The sequence below is a fragment of the Tribolium castaneum genome, chromosome 2 (assembly GCF_031307605.1).
Source record: "Tribolium castaneum strain GA2 chromosome 2, icTriCast1.1, whole genome shotgun sequence".
Classification (NCBI taxonomy): Eukaryota; Metazoa; Arthropoda; class Insecta; order Coleoptera; family Tenebrionidae; genus Tribolium; species Tribolium castaneum.
In genome coordinates this window covers 2,418,238-2,438,948 of record NC_087395.1, presented here as the reverse complement: position 1 = coordinate 2,438,948, position 20,711 = coordinate 2,418,238, and the positions used below count along the sequence as shown (strand labels likewise).

The 20,711-nt window shown below is 41.4% G+C and overlaps 2 protein-coding genes across 2 annotated transcripts in view; one reads left to right on the top strand and one right to left on the bottom strand.

The window, feature by feature from the left end:
• Positions 1–20,711, top strand: part of LOC657090 (solute carrier family 25 member 35) — a 57,132-nt gene that overhangs the window by 20,183 nt on the left and 16,238 nt on the right. The window lies entirely within an intron of this gene.
• cag lies at positions 2,182–3,560 on the bottom strand. The gene is made up of 3 exons (XM_015978150.1): positions 3,403–3,560; positions 2,356–3,238; positions 2,182–2,315 (listed from the first exon to the last, which is right to left on the bottom strand). The coding sequence occupies exons 1-3, from the start codon at positions 3,553–3,555 to the stop codon at positions 2,182–2,184; spliced, it is 1,170 nt and encodes a 389-aa protein (XP_015833636.1). The 5' UTR covers positions 3,556–3,560.

Below are 20,711 nucleotides of genomic sequence, written 5' to 3'. Positions count from 1 at the left end.
TTGCGAAAACAATATTTTGGGAAAGATTTAGGCACTCCAATCAAAGAAAGATGTGGCTAATGTTTGAACACAGTAAGGCATCTTCGTCACAATTCGTTACTTCTTACTATGAGTAAAATTGGCGTAAGGCTCTTTATTGAAGGGTGAAATTGTAGGGTGTGGTGGAATAAGAACTACACTTCACTTGGAAACTAGTTTATTCTAATATCAACCACTCTATAATTCAGTAACTATTTCTATTTCTCAAACTGAAGGAAGATAATTGTGCTCAATAAGGTAAAGGCTTTCAATAAAGGTAAGTAGATTTACAAAAAAACTTGCAAAAACTAACGAAGATTTAAAGAATTAGTTTATTTGAAAACAAAAAATAGCACATTAAAATTTTTGGACAAAAAATAAAAACTAAAATGGGACAAAAGCTCACTCTTTATAAAGATGACACACTCATTTTAAGAATCAAACCTAAGATGACATACTAGTAAACATTCTCTTCATTATCCTTGTCAGCATAAGGGTCTTCTGTTTCCTCTTCGTCATTTTCAAAATAAGAGATTGAACAGTTTTTTTATGTCTTAAACTTTTCTGGTTTTCTTTCAACTTTTTCATTTGAAATTTTGCTTTAATTTAATAATAAAGGGGCTTGTAGTAAGGACTTGCGAACCAGTTGATCTTCCTTTGCGTATTTATTTTTTTGTAGTTTTAGGTAAAGAAGAAATTTCATTCAGTATTTGCTCTGTTGGGATGACCATTTCAGGATCATAACAGGATGCTACGATATTAATATTTCTGTCATAAGCTAGAATCTGAAATGAAACTTCACAATAGGTTGGTTCAGAAACGTTCAGTTCTGAAATGCTCTTTATTGGCGCTTCTGTGGACGTTTCATTGGCAATTTTAAACCGTTCTGTTCATCATCTTCCATTTTAATTTTATTGTCAGTTGCGCAAATTTTAAATTTTTAATAATTTTTTACCCATGTTTCTCAGGAAAATTTTAGTCGTCAGCCTTTCTCAGTTTGTTGAGAATGCAAAGCTCAACATTTCTGCATTTGTCTCTAAGTAATCAGTGAATTGGTTGAATTTAAATTAATTTAAAACGATTTGTCACCGAAACTTATAGAGTTCGAAGCGCCCTTATTTTATTCAGCCGTACTATTTTTTTTGGGTACAAAATTTCATGCGATTTTGTATCTCGTTTCGTCTCCTAAGTTATAGTCCTTCGTAGTGCCGACACTTGTACCTTCCCTGACCTCAGTTTTTTTATATTTTTTATCTCGGCATCGCCACCTGACTCGAGCGAGGGTGGCTTTTGAGTATTTGTGTCATAAATTTGGTCATAAACGATTTGTGAAAAGGATGTTACTTTTTTATTACAGGGATGTCGAAATAAGGATTGTTATTTTACTAATTATTTGATTTATTAAAATAAAATAGAAATACTACAAGCGCCTACGAGTTATCAGCGGACAAAAGGAAATTTTTCCTCTCCAGTGGTCCTATCACGACTCTAGGTGCCAAAGTCCCATTATTGTGGAGCCTTGTCCGGCATCGGCAGCATCTGGGTCGAAAAAAGATATGTATGTATGTGTCTTATCCAGAGTGTTGAATTGTCTATCGTACGCCAAATTCATTCGGATGGGTCTGTCCCCGATGCCAAAAAAGAAATAACATTGTCATGTAAAAAATTAAATTTAGAAATTAGAAGCAAAAATTATAATATAACAAATACTAATACAGTGCGACCTCAATAATCCGAACTAATTAAAACCAGGATGATCCGAATTAATAAATGATACGGATTACAGAAGCGGAACAATTTTATAATAAAAAAAACAAAAATAAATGTTTATTAACTCAAAAAAATATCTAAGAAAAGAAAATTGAATTATTTTCTAAAGAAATTAAGTAATTTTTGTTTGCTTAATTAATTTTTGATTAATTATGAAAGCAGTTTCTTTTAGTCTTTGGAGCACTAGAATATCGTGTAATGCAATGTTATTTTCCTCCGCCCATTTTAGATCAAAACTTTTAACGGCTTCATGGTTTGTAACAGTTTTATTTGTGTTTATTTCTGTATCTTCAGTATCACGTCGACATTTTCGTCTTGAAGATTTGTATCTTCGAATGGTAACAAATCTTCGTCGTTTTCAAGCCAATTGCGTACTTCCAGGTTGGTGAGATTTTACTCTGTCAGTTCATTGAGCATATCTGACACATCTGTTACTTCCTCGGCCAAAGAAAGCATACTACGTCGCAGTTCAATGAGAGGAATAAGATCTTCGGCATCGTATTCATTGTCTGAGTTGTTATTTATTGCTAAATGTGGAAAAATTTTGTGCCAGAACTTCTATAAAACTTTTGATGAGACTTCCCCAAGCGTTGCATAGAAGGGATACAGCGTCCTTTAAATTAATGCCTTTTAGCACCTTAACAACGTTCTCTTCGTTATTCGACAAAATATGCGTCAATAGACTCTTTCGATAAAATAATTTTATCAATCTGATTGCATTCTGATCCATTGGTTGTAAAAGTGCTGTACAATTAGGTGGAAGAAACAATGTTGTGAATTCTCCTCCATCTTCACTTGTCAACTCTTCTACGGTTTCATGACTCGAGGCATTATCAACAATTAACAGGGCTCTTTGAGGAAAATTGAGACTTCTTAAATGGTTTTTCACTTGGCGAATAAAAGAACTATGAAACCACTCCACAAAAATGGCCGTAGTCATCCATGCATTGGCAGAGTTTTTGTATTCATTAGGGATGTTTACATTTTTAAAGGCCCTAAGATTTTTTGCCTTTCTTATGACCAAAAGCTTCAATTTGTGGGATCCATCTGCATTGCAACATGCTAGAAATGTTACGCGTTCTTTGCTAATTTTTCGACCTGGTGCAGTCTTTTCCTGAGCACGAACCAATGTTTTTTCGGGCAACATTTTCCAGTATAGAGCAGATTTGTCTGCATTGTATATTTGAGAAGTTGTGAGGTTTAACTGTTGTATCGTTTCTGTAATTGCAGATATGAATGGATCGACAGAGCTTTGATCATTGGATAGTTTTTCGCCACACACTTTTAAAGCACGTAGACCATGTCTTTTTCTGAAGTTAGATATCCAGCCTCGGCTAGCTCTAAATTTATCATTTCCATAGGCTTCGGCATAAAACTGTTTTGCTTTGGCAGCCAAAATGTCGTACGAAATCGGAACATGCCTTGACCGTTGTGTACAAAACCACGCATACTTCCATTTCAGGGTATTCAGCCTTTCTTAATGTTCTTCTGGTACCGGGACCAGAATCACAGCTGGTAACAAATCTGGGAGAAGGTACATATGAACATTACATGTACGTAGTGAATCTACCAAGTGTCATTATCAATTTCAAAAATATTGAACCATACCTTTTAATTCTCTGATGGTTTTTTTATATCTGAAATGGTTGATGTACCAACCCCGTATTCATTTGCCAACATTTTGCCACTTTCACCACGGCTTAATCTGTCAATGATGTCAGATTTTTGTTTAATTGTTAAGGTGGTATGTCTTCTTTTTGGAGACATTTTTAATGCAGCTAACAGCAGTTCTTGCTTCTGGTAGTGAAAACAACTCACAGTGGACGAATGTATGTGCGCTTCTAGAAGTTTGGGGAACCACTTGTTTTGATTTTAATGTTTTTTACTAAGAATTTTTTACAAAACAAGACATCTAAATCATTCTAAACGCAGGTCCGAATTATCAAGTACTCTGAAATCCGGATTACAAAGGACACAATGCAATTAAATTGCTTGTCCGGTTTACTGAAGAATCCGATTTATTAAGGGTACGGATTATCGATGTCGCACTGTATAATTATTACGTGAAGCCATCTTCAACATTTTCATGTCAACGTTACTTTTTATGTAAACTCTAAAATTCACTTTGTGAGAATGTTAATTATTCATACAATTCGCCGGGTATTAATTGGTCATCCAGCAGATAATCCTGTACTCGACCGGTCATATCTATTTTTCTTTCACTATTATCGACCGTAGTGTCGAAAGCTACAGCATTTAGCACATTACACATTGAGTGTAGAAAACCAGTATACGGTAGCCGTCGCTCAAGCCGAGGATCTATTGATCGGAGTTGATTGTAACTTCTTTCGTATAGGTCGATGTACTCTCCAAATTCAAAGTTTTGCGCGTAAATTTCATTAATTGCGACGCCTGTTGTATGTGGGCCTAAATCATATAGTGGTTCGTCCGACGGCTTACTTTCTTTTTTCGCTACTAGGTCGGGAATATCCACTTCTTTCTTTTCAAATTTTGGTTTTTGCGCCTTTTTATTTTCTTTTTGATTCGCGCGCCAGTTCTGTGACCTCTGGGTTGGCCCTCGCGGTGCTCTCTCGCGGTATGGTCTTTGCTCGAAGTCCCTTAAAATGTGTTTTCCAAATGGTCGTTGTTAAAGCACAAATTCGTATGAAAAATGGAATCGGTGCATTTCACGTTTTTACGAAGATATTGTAAAGATTAACCAAAAGTCGTGCTATTTGAAAAAAATGTGGAACTCCGCATGTTATCTCCTTCTTTGTATACCCCACTGCTAGCCAACGCTTCTTGAGATAACTACCTATAATCTTTCTTAGGTAAATGGGTACTTTCCTCTGTCTTAAGGCCTCCATTATGCACTCCCACCTAGCAGTATTAAAGGCATTTTGCACATCTAGTGTAACCAGTACACATAATTTTTTGTGTTGCCACGTGCCATCTCTAGCCTTGTTTACTACTTGCTTTAAGTATTCCATGGCATCAAGGGTAGACTTGCCACTTCTAAAACCGTATTGTCTACTATGAAGGCCCCCTGTTTTATTTAGATAATTTTTTAGACGTGTAAGCAGCAGCTAGTCAAAAACCTTTCCAAAAGTGTCTAGCATTCATAATGGACGATAACTTCCAGTACCTTCTTTCGGTAGGAGCACTAGTCTGGCTACTTTCCATTGCGCTGGAAAAACTTCTTCTGCCAGAAGTTTCTTCACTAGCCGTAGCACTCCGTCAGGATACTGCTTGATGTGGCTAAGGGTGGCTCGTTTTATGTTAAACAACCCTTAGCCGTCATCCAATGAGCTCGCAAGGGGTGAGTGTGGGTGGAGCGGTAATTCGTATTGAGGGGTTTTCCGCAGAATTGCGGGGAAAACCCAGAAGGCTCTCGAGAGCGACTCGCGGATTGGTTGGGGCTGGTAACAAGTCGCCCCCGGTTTGAGACGCGAGACGGGCTCGGAGCATTCTGGGTTATTGGCGGAGAGGAATGTCTCGTGTTTATTTTATAAGAACAATGTACATAAATGTTAAAATAAAATCACAACAATAATTGCACGAAATAAATGTAAAAGACATGGTGACAAATGAAAAATGGTAGCCGCAGGCGTACCGCTTAGCTTCTAGCGTAGCCCGTTGCCAGATAGCTAACCTTAACGAAATTTACAGAAATAGTTACCGCAAACTTTATAATTAACTTAGACTAATTACGTAATTATCCTACACTCACTCGCGGGTTTATATACACAGGAAAGAAAAAAAATAAAATATTGTCTTTATCGAGCCAAGGGCGCGGGTCGCATCCGATCTGGCGGCGTCAACCTTTCGATGTCCTCGTCGATAGAAATGGGGGGTCCGCTGGGGTTTCGGGACAGGAAGTCCGGAAGTTCGTTGTCACGTCCCGGGCAATGTTCGAGCTCAAAATTGTAGTGCTGGAGCTCGAGGGCCCAGCGGGCCAGCTTGGCTCGTTCATTTTGGGTGGTTTGTAGCCAGGTTAAAACGCGGCTGTCCGTTCGTATTTTAAATTTTCGGTCTTCTAAGTACGGTCGAAACTTTCGGGTAGCCCAGATTAACGCGAGGCACTCCTGTTCGTTCACGTGGTAGCGTTGTTCCGTTGGGCTGAATTTTGCGCTGGCGTAGGCAATTACCCGCCGGTTGGTCCCGTCCTCCTGGTAAAGGACCGCCGCCATCCCAATGCCACTGGCGTCGGTTTGAAGGGTGAAGGGCAAGTTGGGGTTTGGTCGGTACAGGAAGCGTGGCTTGGCTAGGGCACTCTTCAGGCCCTCGAAAGCGGCTTCTTCCTTGGTGCCCCACTTCCACTTCCCTTTGTTGGACAACAGGTCCGTAAGTGGATGGGCGATTTCGGCAAATCTAGGCACGTAGTCTCGGAGCCAGTTGCACGTGCCCAGAAAAGACCGCAGCGTTTTTCGGTCTCGGGGCCTCGTGGCAGCCTGCACTTCTTCCAAATGACTTTGTTGAGGACAATTGCCGTCACGTCCGACATGGTGCCCCAGGTAATCGAGTTCCTGTAGGCCGAAATGGCATTTCCCGGGGTTGCATCTAAGGCCATGAATTGTGAGACGTTCCAGTATAAGTCGCAGGTGTTGTAGATGCGACTGGTAATCATTCGAGAACACAACGATGTCGTCCAGGTACACCAATGCGAACTTATGGAGGTAGCCTGGAAGTACCTCTTGTGTCATCAGTCGTTGGAAGGTGCCTGGGGCCCCCTTTAAGCCGAATGGCATCACACAAAATTGATATAAGGCCCCATCGGGGGTGGTGAAGGCGGTGTAACGGCGGCTTTCGTCCTCCATTGGAATCTGCCAATATCCTGAACGTAGGTCCAGTGTGGAGAAAACCTTGGCTTGTCCCAGGTCACGCAGAGTGTCATCGATGCGAGGGAGAGCACTTGCCTCGTCGACCGTTTGGGTGTTGAGTTTGCGATAGTCGATGCAAAATCTTGGCTGTCCATCTTTTTTCTTTACTACCACGATCGGGGACGAAAACTCGGATGTCGAGGGTTCAATGATACCGTCTCGTAGCATTAGTTCGAGTTGGTCGTAAATAACGGCTTTTTTTTGGTCCGAATAGCGATATGGTGGTATCCGAAAAGATTGTGGGGTTTTTAGCCGGATCCGGTGGCAGGTGGATGGCGTCGTGGTTGGTCGAGCCTCCTCATCGAAGACGGAAGCGAATTCTTGAAGAACTTTCGCCAAGGCATGTTTATGGGTAGCGGGAAATCCGTGTTCGATCTCCTCGAGCTTGAGGATTGGTCTGGGGATCCCCGAGGGAGCTTCTTTGGCTTGGTGTTGGAAAAACACTGTTTTCCTGGCATGTTCTTTGCCGATGTAGAGGCAGCGGCGTCGCGTATCGATAATTGCCTCTTGTTGGTGTAAGAAGGAGTACCCTAGAATGGCTTCCTCGGCCAGCTGGTCGACGACGAGAAATTCGACTTGGCCTTTCCACTCACCTATTCGGCACTCAATGACTTGGGAGTGGTGAATGGTGACGGGCGCTTGTCTGGCGGCGGTTTTTAGTTGAAGGGTCTGTGGGAGTCTACGAGTGGAGCCCCGATGAGCCCCTCGTTGAATTAGCGAGTGGGATGACCCTGTGTCGAGCAAGGCTTGCAGGTTTCCGCTTGTCGTCTTAATGGCGAGGTGTGGTAGAGTATGTACCTGTTCTCCTTGTACACTGAGTGCGGAGACCTCCGGTCTGGGGTCCGCGGCTGAGCCTTCGGAAATATCTTCGTCGGGTCTTGACACGTCCATTGAGACACTGGCGGGGCACGCACTTACTTGGAGCGGTGTTGATGTCGCAGTGTCTTCGCTTTTTGCAGCAAGGGGGCTGTCATGGCGTTTTGGGGTCCCTTTTTCGAGGGCTTCCTTGTCCAAGGAAGCGGTTGTCCTCGGCGTGGGGGCTACGTGCGAGCCAACGGCGCCGGCGACAGCGGTTTGGACCGAAACGGTCGTGTTCATAGGGGGCTGTACCTTCGAGGCAGGTCGAAATTCGGTTGCTGGTGTTGAGGTTACGGTTGAACCTTCGGTTTCGCGAATTTTTGGGGCTGCGGTTGAGCCTTGATTCGTGGTTGTGGTTGTAGCAGCAAGGGGGCTGCTATCGCGTGGAGTTAGTTTAGCGACTGGGACAGTTACGGCCTCGATGATAGATTTGAAAATCGCAGCAGTTGTTTCCTTGTCCAAGGAAACGGTTGTTTTCGGCATGGGGGCTGCGTCAGAGCCAACGGTGCGCGTGAAAACTGGTGCTCTCGACGTGGGGGCTGCGGTAGAGCCGGCGGCACGTGGAGAATGACGTGGATGGGGCTGCGTTTCGAATTTCGGTTCAGGGGGCGCACTGTTTACTGTCGCGGATTTTTGTTTTGAAAAGTTGGGCGCCACTGGAAGCAGATTTTGGGGCCCCTCTTCCAGTAGGGGTTGAGGTTTGGCCTCGGCGAAGTTTACTGCTGGGGACCGGACGACATGGCTTTGGGCTGAGCCTTGGCGACGGCCCCATTTTCGTTTCCCGACGAAAATGTTCGTGGTTTCGCAGAGCAGTCCCGATGAAAGTGAAAGCCGGGACAAAAACGGCACTTTGGTAGCGAAGGGGGCTGCCGAGTGTGGTTCGAGGGTAAACGCTTTCTGTTTTCCTCTACTTGGATCATGGCTTCGATAAAATCGTTCATCGATTGCGGAAATACAGTTCCGGTAGCCGCAGCGAGTTCCGGTGTCAGCAACCCGGCTGTGAGTCGCACCAGTTGCGACTCCGGCAGTTCGGGTGCTACTCGCTTTGCTAGGAGCCATTTTCGTCGAAGAAAATGCTCCACGTTTTCGTTTCGTTGACCGTCGCCGTAGAGTGACGCTTTGAGTTTAAACAAATGACTCACCCCGTTGTATCGGTTAAGGAAAGCGGCGGTGAAATCCTCGTATGTGGGAATGAGCGATCCGTTGAGTCTCCACCACTCTTTGGCGGGCCCCCGGAGTTGTGAAACGATTCTCTGCAGGCGAATCTCCTGGTTGTCGTTGTTGATTCGAAGGAGGCATGTGTCCAGGAATCGTTGTGGGTCCTCGTGATTTTCGCCGAAAAACTCTGGTAGTGGCAAGGGTTCTTGCGGTGCTGGAGTTTCGTTGTTGGTCCGGAGCGACTCATGGAACTGAGTTTGGGCTCTTGCAGCGTCGATTTGAGCTTGAATAAGCTCGCGAATGGCTTCGGTCAGGGCGTCCATGGCGTTGATTTGGTTTAATGTTGCACTAGCACGAGTACTGGGCATCACTTGGAGAGCATGAGGGTAAGGGTAGTGGATAAGTCGGCGTCTCCGACGTCGAAACAGCCCCACGTGTCGGGCGCCAAATTGTTACCGCGAAGCTTTTTGGCCCTTGTGGCGCAGCTCAGCGTAGCAGCGGTAACAATGGTCATTACTTGTATGAAACTTCATTTGAAGTTACGAACTGAAAAGTTCGGGGTTTGGTCGGAATAAAACTACTGAGTAAGTATTAAATGAGACAAGGGAAGGAAGGAAGAGCTGGTGGAGGGTCGATAGCGCCCATCGCAGAGACCAGCGTGGTTTTTGAAGGGAATGAATACAGGGTGAACACTCACTGACTTAGACTTTGTTAGACTCACTTCATGACTGACTGATTACTCACTTGAACTTACTTCAACTGACTTGGTGGGTACTGACTTGATACTCCCTTCAACTAACTTCAACTGGATACTGCTTGATGTGGCTAAGGGTGGCTCGTTTTATGTTAAACAACCCTTAGCCGTCATCCAATGAGCTCGCAAGGGGTGAGTGTGGGTGGAGCGGTAATTCGTATTGAGGGGTTTTCCGCAGAATTGCGGGGAAAACCCAGAAGGCTCTCGAGAGCGACTCGCGGATTGGTTGGGGCTGGTAACAACTTCTTCTGCCAGAAGTTTCTTCACTAGCCGTAGCACTCCGTCAGGGAGCGCTTGTATACACCAGATGACTGCTTCTGGTGGAGCACCGTCCGGCCCAGGAGCCTTCCCACTTTTAATCTTTTCCATTGCAACGATCCTCAAGTGTGAAAGCTCGACAGCTTCTACTACCACCTTTTCTTCTGCCCAGAACATTTTTGGACACGTGACCTGACCTGATTTTGGATGAACATTATCGGATTAAATTTTGTCATGCTCGTTTTTGCACCATGATGGCCAGCCACTGCGCTCTTGTTTTATTTTTAGAAAATATTAACATATTTAGAAAATAAGTCACCTGATTTTGTAAGAGTGCTATATTTTACTGTTTTATATTCCCACATGTCAGAGAACTCCACTACTCTGTAATTTAACGAAAGAGCTTTCTGTAACTCATCAGCTAAAAGGTACCCGTACATTTACCCTCCAATTCATTATGCTTACAAGTAAAGCAGAAACGTTAATTTGCCATTACAGTGATATGGTAGTACAGGATGGTAGAGATCTTGAGGTGACAGCATTTTATAAACCCATCGATCTCGTTCAAATATAGTGTCCTACATGTATTTGTTCAGGATGTCCTACAGGATATTTTCCATACTCATTCACAAATGGGTAAAGTGAGCAAACGTCGTAATATTTCATTTTTTCACCTGGTCCACATTTATAATAATATAATTGGCAATCATTGGTACGACCTCCACAAAAACTATCTCGAGGATTCAGAGGGTGTTTCTCTTCAACCAGTACATTTTCTATGAAAAGTTTTAAGGCTTATTCTTTTTTATTTCGCTTCTAAACTCGCACTCCCATATGGTTACGAGGTTGTAGCTGCTGGCACGGATTTTATTGTCTTTCAAAATGGTGTTTTCCTGACGAATAAACATGGCATCGGTTTAAATTTAAAAACTCGACACACCCAACGTTTATTTGAAACACTACGCGTTTCAACCACAAAGTGGTCATCCTCAGGTGAGAATATAAAGTAAACCTAATTCTTACAATGTTACAATTTTGCCGCCTTTTCCCTTACCCCCCGACTAATGAGTAGAAGGAAGAAAATGGGATGGGGCCGTTGTCTGAATTCATAAGCCTGTTTCTATTCTTAAATATTTCAAGACTTTCGAAAGCGTCAAGAAATTTACAATTACTCTACTCTACTTTAAGAATTTTTAAGTTAGTGCTGTCAATTCTATGGTCTTTTTAAAAAATGTGATGATTTTTCAAATATATTGAATTTTAAATGGCCACATGTTTTTTAAATCTAATATTAATTGATCGACCTGTCTGCTCAATATACTGCACTACCGCAACCGCTCGGTACTTCTTACTTCGAAAAAACTCGGCGTAAGACTGTCTTGATTTTTGTTTTTAATTTTACTCATTACTTCGGTCCCCTACTCAACCCCTATTGATTGTAAATTTGGTCAACCCCGAGGTTAAGTAAGTTGGTGAATTTCCTGTTGGTGTTGCCCTGTGCTTCCTTTCTCGTGCCCCAGACGGATTTTTATTCGGCATTGTTTTTAACTTTTGGAGGGTGCATTTTAATGCATTTTAGTTAACTACCATTCAATTTACTCGGCCTGGATGTGCCCCAGACGTTTGACTTTGCGTACTTATTTTGTTGGGCTTTGTTTTAATTTCCCGTGATTTTTAGTAATCTCGCACGTGTTCATAAATGTTACATTGCCTGTCTGTTCCTTTTCCGTTGGTACCCCGGGAGGGTCGTGACCCGCGGTAATTAAGGAGGGCCAATTTGGCCCGTCACAACCACTCCCCTCTCACAAGAAAAGCATGGGTTTTAATAACCCATGTCTTTTCAACTACCTTAACTTATCTTAACCCTGAATTTTCCTCCTGGGAATAAACCAATTGTGAAAATATGATACCAATTGTTGACTGTTACTAACCCATTCCTGGAGAAAACTTTAGGTGTTCTTACTTCTAATTGACAACTAGACGTGACGGACAATAATTACGCGCACTCTTGGCACTTTCCACTTTTCATACAATCACTAAAACTTCCTCATAGGCACTGTCTTCTTCCTGGATGGTGGAAAGGCGATAGGACGCCTTTGCTTTTCGTGAGGTTGTACCGGTTTTCTCTGGGTGTTGTTGTTGAGTCTCTTCCTTCCACGTAAATACTGGCTTTGGTGGTTGTTTTGGTACGTCATAGTTTGGGTTGATCTGTGTTGTTTGGCCTGACCCTTGTGAGGTGAGGGTCCCTTGGGAAAAACGCTGGTAACTTGGAATGAGTGCCAGGTTTTTTGTTGCCGTTTGATTCTGCGAAGAATTCTGTGTAGTGATCATGCAAATTAATAGGAATAGGAAGGTCAGTATGGCTAGCATTGGGAGCACCCATGTTAGTTGGCTGATGATCTTCTGGATGTTGTTTTCCGTGATTTCGTTCGAGCTTGGACAATTTGGATAGTAGTGCACTGACCGTGTGTAGGCCGTGTTCGCGGTGTGTGGAATTGGTTGTGAAGCATAGATTTTATAATTGACCCCACAATTCAATGCTATGGTAATTGGTAAGTTTTGTGCCATTGACATTCCCCATCCTTTGGATTCCTGGTTTTCCCATGTCACGCTCCAGGGTCCCGGTGGAATTGTTGCGCCCAGAGCTTGCGCTGATACGTATATAAGCCAAGGATGCTCGGGCGACGGTTGTAGAACAGGGTACCAATCCGGTTGTATTAATTGTTCTCCTTGGACTTGGGCGTGATGATTGTAAGCTGTCACTCAATTCAAGATCATCTTTACCCCAAAACCTATTACTATTTACTAATGAACTTGTTTCACTTTGTTGGACTTTATTGCTACAATAGTATTGCGATCTAAATTCCGGGTATAAACTTAGAGTGGGAATCCTCAAAGGTTTTCGGTTTGCTTGCTCTGTTAATTCCGGATAAACACTTTGTGTCACTACTGACTCAAGGACACGGCTCCGATTTACTAAGGTTAACCATTTCCATTTCCTGACTTGGTGCTGATGGTTGTGCGAAAAGATTTTCTGTGCGTGGGCCAAACTTGCGTGCTACTTCCTTTTTGTGTCTCATATGAAGAAACCACAACGTCAGACTGTCCCAAAAACTGGCCAGCAGCTTATAGGACCATCCGTGTGTCCGATGGATCATGATTGCATTTATAAGCACTTCAATTAGCCACTTCAGTGTCCTCCAGCTTAAGTATAATCCTAACAGTCCACTTGTTATATTTCCGATCCAGCTGAACCAACCCCACATCTTTTCCATTGTTGACTCTGCCAATTTTTCCATCTCTTCCGCACTGAACATGGAAAGCACTGATACTCCTTGGTTATCTACTGTTTTAAGTGACAATTGTGTTGTATTGTGAAGAAAACGCCCTAAGTGCCCTGATTTTGGAATTATTTCATCGAGGCAACTTCGCATGATGTATTGTGAGTTTTGGTCAATTTGAATTCTCTTTACTCCGAGCATGGATCGTTATCAGCTCTTTCGTATTTTGGTTTATGCTTTGTCGGACTTTGTTGTGATATTTTTCCATGTTTATGAGACAGACTCAGTAATAATTACAAGTCAGAAAAATACGATGAACACTAGCGGGCGGCTTGCAAAACGATAGATGTTAAAGAGATAAGTAATCATAGTTTAATTACCCGCCACAGACGAAATGGCGCAGTCGGTAGGATTCACAATTATGGTGGAAAGACAGAAAGTTGATTATTACAAAACGAGTTTTGATAATTCCACACTGAGCTAAATAGTTCGCGGTACGTTTTACGCAAACTAATGTAGCACTGCGTATTCAGCGGCAAAAAGCGGATCAAAAGTTTTGTTGTAATCGAATTCGTATAACATTCTTTGGTTAAAAAGCTCATGTAATACGTCAGAATCTTGCTTTGGTCACTCATTAGAAAGAATGGGATCAACGTAAGTTCAAAGAAAAACGCCAAATAGTATAAAAAATTTTATATTTATTTTTAAAATTATATAAGTTGCCAAATGTCAACTTGAAATCCCATCGCCGTCCCGATGTACGCGGCGGCTATATTCCCCACTTGCAAATTAGCAAGGTGGCCCTGGAGTGACGGGGGGGCGTCGTAAGCCAGAATACATCAATCCGCCTAACATATTCAAAAGTCCCTACCGGGATCTCGGACAGTACCCTGTCCACAATAATGTCTGGGATAGACCCATGTATGAAGACCAATTGGGGGTCATAATCCCCCATATATCCTGCAGGTGCAACTATAAAAAAAAATTATAAATTAAATAATGAGTAACAAAAAAAAATTTTTGTGATAACATAAAAACAAATTTTTTTTTGAGGAAAACATTTTTGCAGAAAAGGTCTGACAATAAAGTGTTCAAAACTGCAAAGACTAGAGTTTCTAATAATATTGCTTTTGGTAATGTAAAAGAAATTCGACCGAATCAGTACCAAAATGTAAATTTCAATGTAGAATTACTAGGCAATCAAAATTTGGTTAAAGTTAGCAATATGGCACATTTAAAATTTGAATAGGAGCAACAAAGGTTCTACTTATAAAAGAGTAATAAAATATGGGTACTTACTTGAAGACATTATTATGACGATGGTTAAAACACAAATGAAATCACAGTCTTGCGAAAATTCCAAGTTAGGTCTAAAATTTTCAATAGAGGGGTGAAAGATTCCGAACAACCAATCAGCCAAAAGATGACTTCTAAAAGATAACATCCGAAATCGTTTAGTGGGGGCAAGAACGTTAGGGGATGGGTAAAGCCCCAACGACGAGAGTCAACTAATTTAAAATGCAAATAGCACAAAAACCAATGTGTTACCATTTGTATTTATCGTTGGTATTAAACAATAGGGTAATTGCACTAGCAATAATATGTACCAGATACACATAGTCCAAAGACGGAATCGCAAATTGTCAATGCATCCCCGAGAGCTATTTAAAAGTATAGTAATTTCACACTTATGCCTTGGTCCAAGTAATAAAATACAGCTTATTAATTAATCCGCAGGGAAATGTGGCCGTATATAACTTAATAAGAACAGCGACACTTCCCAATTAACACTATTTTACGAGGAAGTCGAAGAAAGTAGAATAAACTTTTGTAGAATTCGTAAAAGAAATTCAAATAACTTTTGCTGCAGAAAATGGTCAGATAGCAACGAATGATAATGACTTACGTTAAGTAGGAATTCAGGAAAAGTAACATAACACGTGTGACAAATCAAATTTGCAAATACACTGGTACGATACAACACAAAATGTTGACAAATCAAATAAAAAAAAATAGAAAACAACGGGCAGTCACGTTAGGTAATGTGGAAGAAGGTCAGTACAATAAGAATTAATAATTGAGGGTAGTAATGAAAAAATTTAAATTTTATAACAATGGTCAAGAGAACATGTCAATAACGGAGGAACGGCGCGAGAAAAGAGCAATTTAAAATATCAATTGTAAATTAGTAAACACAAAATCAGCATAAAGTACAAAGGTCAATTGAAATCGAAACCAAATTGCAACGAGGGTAAAGCAGATAGAAAATAATTTCGAATCAGTTTTTTTTTTATTACAAAAGAAAACAAGGAAACGAATAACGCGTGCCGTTTCCTTGCCTGTAGGTACCGTAAATTAAACGGCACAGGTAGTCATTCATAAACGGGTGAAGCAAGACAGAACGACTTGCTAAGGCGACTAAACAAGGAGAAGAAATTCTTCAACGGTCAACTAAGAAAAGACCCCTACTGCGAGAACATCAGGTCAAAAGAGGGTGTATTGCGCGTAAACAAAAAATTATTCAATTTCAATTGAAAAACACTTCGTCACCAAAGCGGTTCATTTTTCGATAATCAGGAATTAGGATGCCTGACAATCCACCACCACCAGGAAATCAACTAAGGAATGCACTAGGGTTATCAACTGCTGCGACGCAATTAATACCTAATTAAACGAAGAGAGCAATTCATCAGTTTATAGCAGTAGGCGACGAAATGAGATTTCGCGGAACATTGTTACTCAGACTGGACTTTTTACGTAGATTCGGGGTTTTCATTTGTTGGTCTGAAAAGACATTGAAGTTACTAAATCAGGAAGTCCAATTGTAAACGGAAGAAGATGAAATAAGATTAATCGAAAAGGAAGATGCATCAAAGAAAATTGAGGCGTCACACCGGCAAGTAGTTCAAAAAGAAGAGAAAGAAAAAAGCCTGATCACAATGCGTATACGTAGAAGATGGGAGAAAAAAAGAAATGAGAAAAGAAACGGAAGGAGGTGGTACCACCAAAGCGTATAACGAGGTTATCGAGGGAACAGAAGTGTGGAACGCGAAATACGTAACCGACCCAACATGTAAATCTTTTACCAATAAGGGCCCAAAATTGGAAAAGGATGAACAGGGTCTAACAGATCGAAAGATCTTTTGTCAAGATAATAAGGACAACGCGATAGAAGACCAACAAAAGAGGAGAGAAGATAGAACAACAAAAGTAAAACTGAGCGAAGAATTGCAGATCCCGGCAAGATGTAGAGCAATTTGTGCTGGAAAAATAGAAAAATACATTCAAGAAGATGTCATTCTTATTGAGACATACCAGCATCAACATCAAGGATTATTAACACCAAGAGCAATTAGTTACAATCAAGAAACAATTTTCGCACAAATTATGAATGTGTCCCATCAACCTATTAAAATGCAAAAAATTACCGAAAATGTACCACCTATATCAAAACGACCGTATCGTGTCCCGTTTCATCGAAAGAAAATCTTGAATAAGGAAATTCAAACGTTACTAGACAATGACATCATACAAGAAAGTTCATCACTTTGGTCAGCGCCAGTAATCTTATTAGAAAAGAAAAGGCATCCCGGAGAAGATCCAGAGTTTCGACTCTGCATAGATTATTGTGAATTAAATAAAATTACCAAACCGGACTTCTTCCCGTTACGAATACTTCAAGAAACAATTGATCAATTATCAGGAGCGTCGTTATTTTCAATCATGGACATGGCCAGTGGATATTTTCAAGTGGAATTACACCCGGATGATAGAGAAATAAGTGCCTTTAGTACACCAACAGGACACTACGAATTTAAAAGGATGGCCATAGGTCTTAGAAACGCTCCAAGCACGTGGCAACGACTCATGTATTCAGTTTTCTCTGGACTCGTAGGTTTCGAATGTTTGGTCTACCTGGATGACGTCATCGTATTCAGTTCATCGGACTACAAAGAACATCTGGAGAGACTGAAAAGTGTTTTTGATAGATTGAGGCCAGCGAATCTCAAGCTAAACCCAACCAAATGTAATTTCCTGATGAGAGAAGCCAAATATTTAGGCCACATAATTTCATCAGAAGGAGTACCAGTGCTTTCCATGTTCAGTGCGGAAGAGATGGAAAAATTGGCAGAGCCAACAATGGAAAAGATGTGGGGTTGGTTCAGCTGGATCGGAAATATAACAAGTGGACTGTTAGGATTATACTTGAGCTGGAGGACACTGAAGTGGCTAATTGAAGTGCTTATAAATGCAATCACGATCCATCGGACACACGGATGGTACTATAAGCTGCTGGCCAGTTTTTGGGACAGTCTGACGTTGTGGTTTCTTCATATGAGACACAAAAAGGAAGTAGCACGCAAGTTTGGCCCACGCACAGAAAATCTTTTCGCACAACCATCAGCACCAAGTCAGGAAATGGAAATGGTTAACCTTAGTAAATCGGAGCCGTGTCTTGAGTCAGTAGTGACACAAAGTGTTTATCCGGAATTAACAGAGCAAGCAAACCGAAAGGTAACCTTTGAGGATTCCCACTCTAAGTTCATACCCGGAATTTAGATCGCAATACTATTGTAGCAATAAAGTCCAACAAAGTGAAACAAGTTCATTAGTAATAGGTTTTGGGGTAAAGATGATCTTGAATTGAGTGACAGCTTACAATCATCACGCCCAAGTCCAAGGAGAACAATTAATACAACCGGATTGGTACCCTGTTCTACAACCGTCGCCCGAGCATCCTTGGCTTATATACGTATCAGCGCAAGCTCTGGGCGCAACAATCCCACCGGGACCCTGGAGCGTGACATGGGAAAACCAGGAATCCAAAGGATGGGGAATGTCAATGGCACAAAACTTACCAATTACCATAGCATTGAATTGTGGGGTCAATTATAAAATCTATGCTTCACAACCAATTCCACACACCGCGAACACGGCCTACACACGGTCAGTGCACTACTATCCAAATTGTCCAAGCTCGGACGAAATCACGGAAAACAATATCCAGAAGATCATCAGCCAAGTAACATGGGTGCTCCCAATGCTAGCCATACTGACCTTCCTATTCCTATTATTTGCATAATCACCACACGTAATCTTCTCGGAATCAAACGGCAACAAAAAAACCTGGCACTCATTCCAAGTTACCAGCGTTTTTCCCAAGGGACCCTCACCTTACAAGGGTCAGGCCAAACAACACAGATCAACCCACACTGTGACGAACCAAAACAACCACCAAAGCCAGTATTCACGTGGAGGGAAGAGACTCAACAACAACAACCAGAGGAAGCCGGTACAACCTCACGAAAATCAAAGGCGTCCTACCGCCTTTCCACCATCCAGGAAGAAGACAGTGCCTATGAGGAAGTTTTAGTGATTGTATGAACAGTGAATAGTGCCGAGAGTGCGCGTAATTATTGTCCGTCACGCCTAGTTGTCAATTAGAACTAAGAACACCTAAAGTTTTCTCCAGAAATGGGTTAGTAACAGTCAACAATTGGTATCATATTTTCACAATTGGTTTATTCCCAGGAGGAAAATTCAGGGTTAGGATAAGTTAAGGTATTTGAAAAGACATGGGTTATTAAAACCCATGCTTTTCTTGTGAGAGGGGAGTGGTTGTGACGGGCCAAATTGGCCCTCCTTAATTACCGCGGGTCACGACCCTCCCGGGGTACCAACGGAAAAGGAACAGACAGGCAATGTAACATTTATGAACACGTGCGAGATTACTAAAAATCACGGGAAATTAAAACAAAGCCCAACAAAATAAGTACGCAAAGTCAAACGTCTGGGGCACATCCAGGCCGAGTAAATTGAATGGTAGTTAACTAAAATGCATTAAAATGCACCCTCCAAAAGTTAAAAACAATGTCGAATAAAAATCCGTCTGGGGCACGAGAAAGGAAGCACAGGGCAACACCAACAGGAAATTCACCAACTTACTTAACCTCGGGGTTGACCAAATTTACAATCAATAGGGGTTGAGTAGGGGACCGAAGTAACGAATAAAATTAAAACAAAAATCAAATCAGTCTTACGCCGAGTTTTTTTGAAGTAAGAAGTACCGAGCGGTTGCGGTATTGCCTTACCGTTCTCAAAAGATCCTACGGTGATCAACTGTTTTAAGTGACAATTGTGTTGTATTGTGAAAAAAGCCCTAAGTGCCCTAATTTTGGAATTATTTCATCGATGCAACTTCGCATGATGCATTGTGAGTTTTGGTCGATTTGAATTCTCTTTACTCCGAGCATGGATCGTTATCAGCTCATTCGTATTTTGGTTTATGCTTTGTCGGACTTTGTTGTGATATTTTTCCATGTTTATGAAACAGAACTGACTCAGCAATAATGCCAAGTCAGAAAAAAAATACGGTGAACACTAGCGGGTGGCTTGCGAAACAATAGATGTTAAAGATAGGTAAACTGTTTCTTTTCTCAAGGTGGCCAGAGTTTCTCACGTTGTTTGACATGGACTTTGTTGTAAAAATTATCATGAGTACCTGCCGAGCGTGTCGGGGTTGTAAACTACATAACAAAGGCGGCGGACGCTACCTGTTTATTTGAACGATTCGAATGCCGTTGCGAGTGATAAATGAACGAAACTTTGTTGGATTTTTAAGACTAAATAAACTTTAAGTACTGCATTTGTTAGAACTAGCATCAAATTAGGTTTAAGTGTGGTATTCGGTAATTTCATGTACTCAATTCGGTGACGGGAATTTGGTGAATCAATCCAGAACCGCTTCCATGAGAGGCGGCGATTCCCAATAGATTTAGTATTTGCTTCATTGATGCAAGCATACTTGTTAACTTTTGTACTTCTCAAGCACGTTAATTAAATTATCTATTAGTGAGTACTTCTTTAATTTGATTGCCTCAATCTTTCCCAAATAATTGTTTCCGCAACATTGCCGGAAGACCTACCTCAAATAAATGTTTTTCGCTCTGGTGGCGGCTACCACTCGGCCCCTAATTATTAAACTTAATCATAGTTTAATTATCCGCCACAGACGAAATGGCGCAGTCGGTAGGATCTACAATTATGGTGGAAAGACAGAAAGTTGATCATTACAAAACGAGTTTTGATAATTCCACACTGAGCTAAATAGTTCGCGGTACGTTTTACGCAAACTAAGGTAGCACTGCGTATTCAGCGGCAAAAAGCGGATCAAAAGTTTTGTTGTAATCGAATTCGTATAACATTCATTGGTTAAAAAGCTCATGTAATACGTCAGAATCTTGCTTTGGTCACTCATTAGAAAGAATGGGATCAACGTAAGTTCAAAGAAAAACGCCAGATAGTATAAAAATTTTATATTTATTTTTAAAATTATATAAGTTGCCAAATGTCAACTTGAAATCCCATCGCCGTCCCGATGTACGCGGCGGCTATATTCCCCACTTGCAAATTAGCAAGGTAGCCCTGGAGTGACGGGGGGGCGTCGTAAGCCAGAATACATCAATCCGCCTAACATATTCAAAAGTCCCTACCGGGATCTCGGACAGTACCCTGTCCACAATAATGTCTGGGATAGACCCATGTATGAAGACCAATTGGGGGTCATAATCCCCCATATATCCAGCAGGTGCAACTATAAAAAAAATTTATAAATTAAATAATGAGTAACAAAAAAAATTTTTTTGTGATAACATAAAAACAAATTTTTTTTTGAGGAAAACATTTTTGCAGAAAAGGTCTGACAACAAAGTGTTCAAAACTGCAAAGACTAGA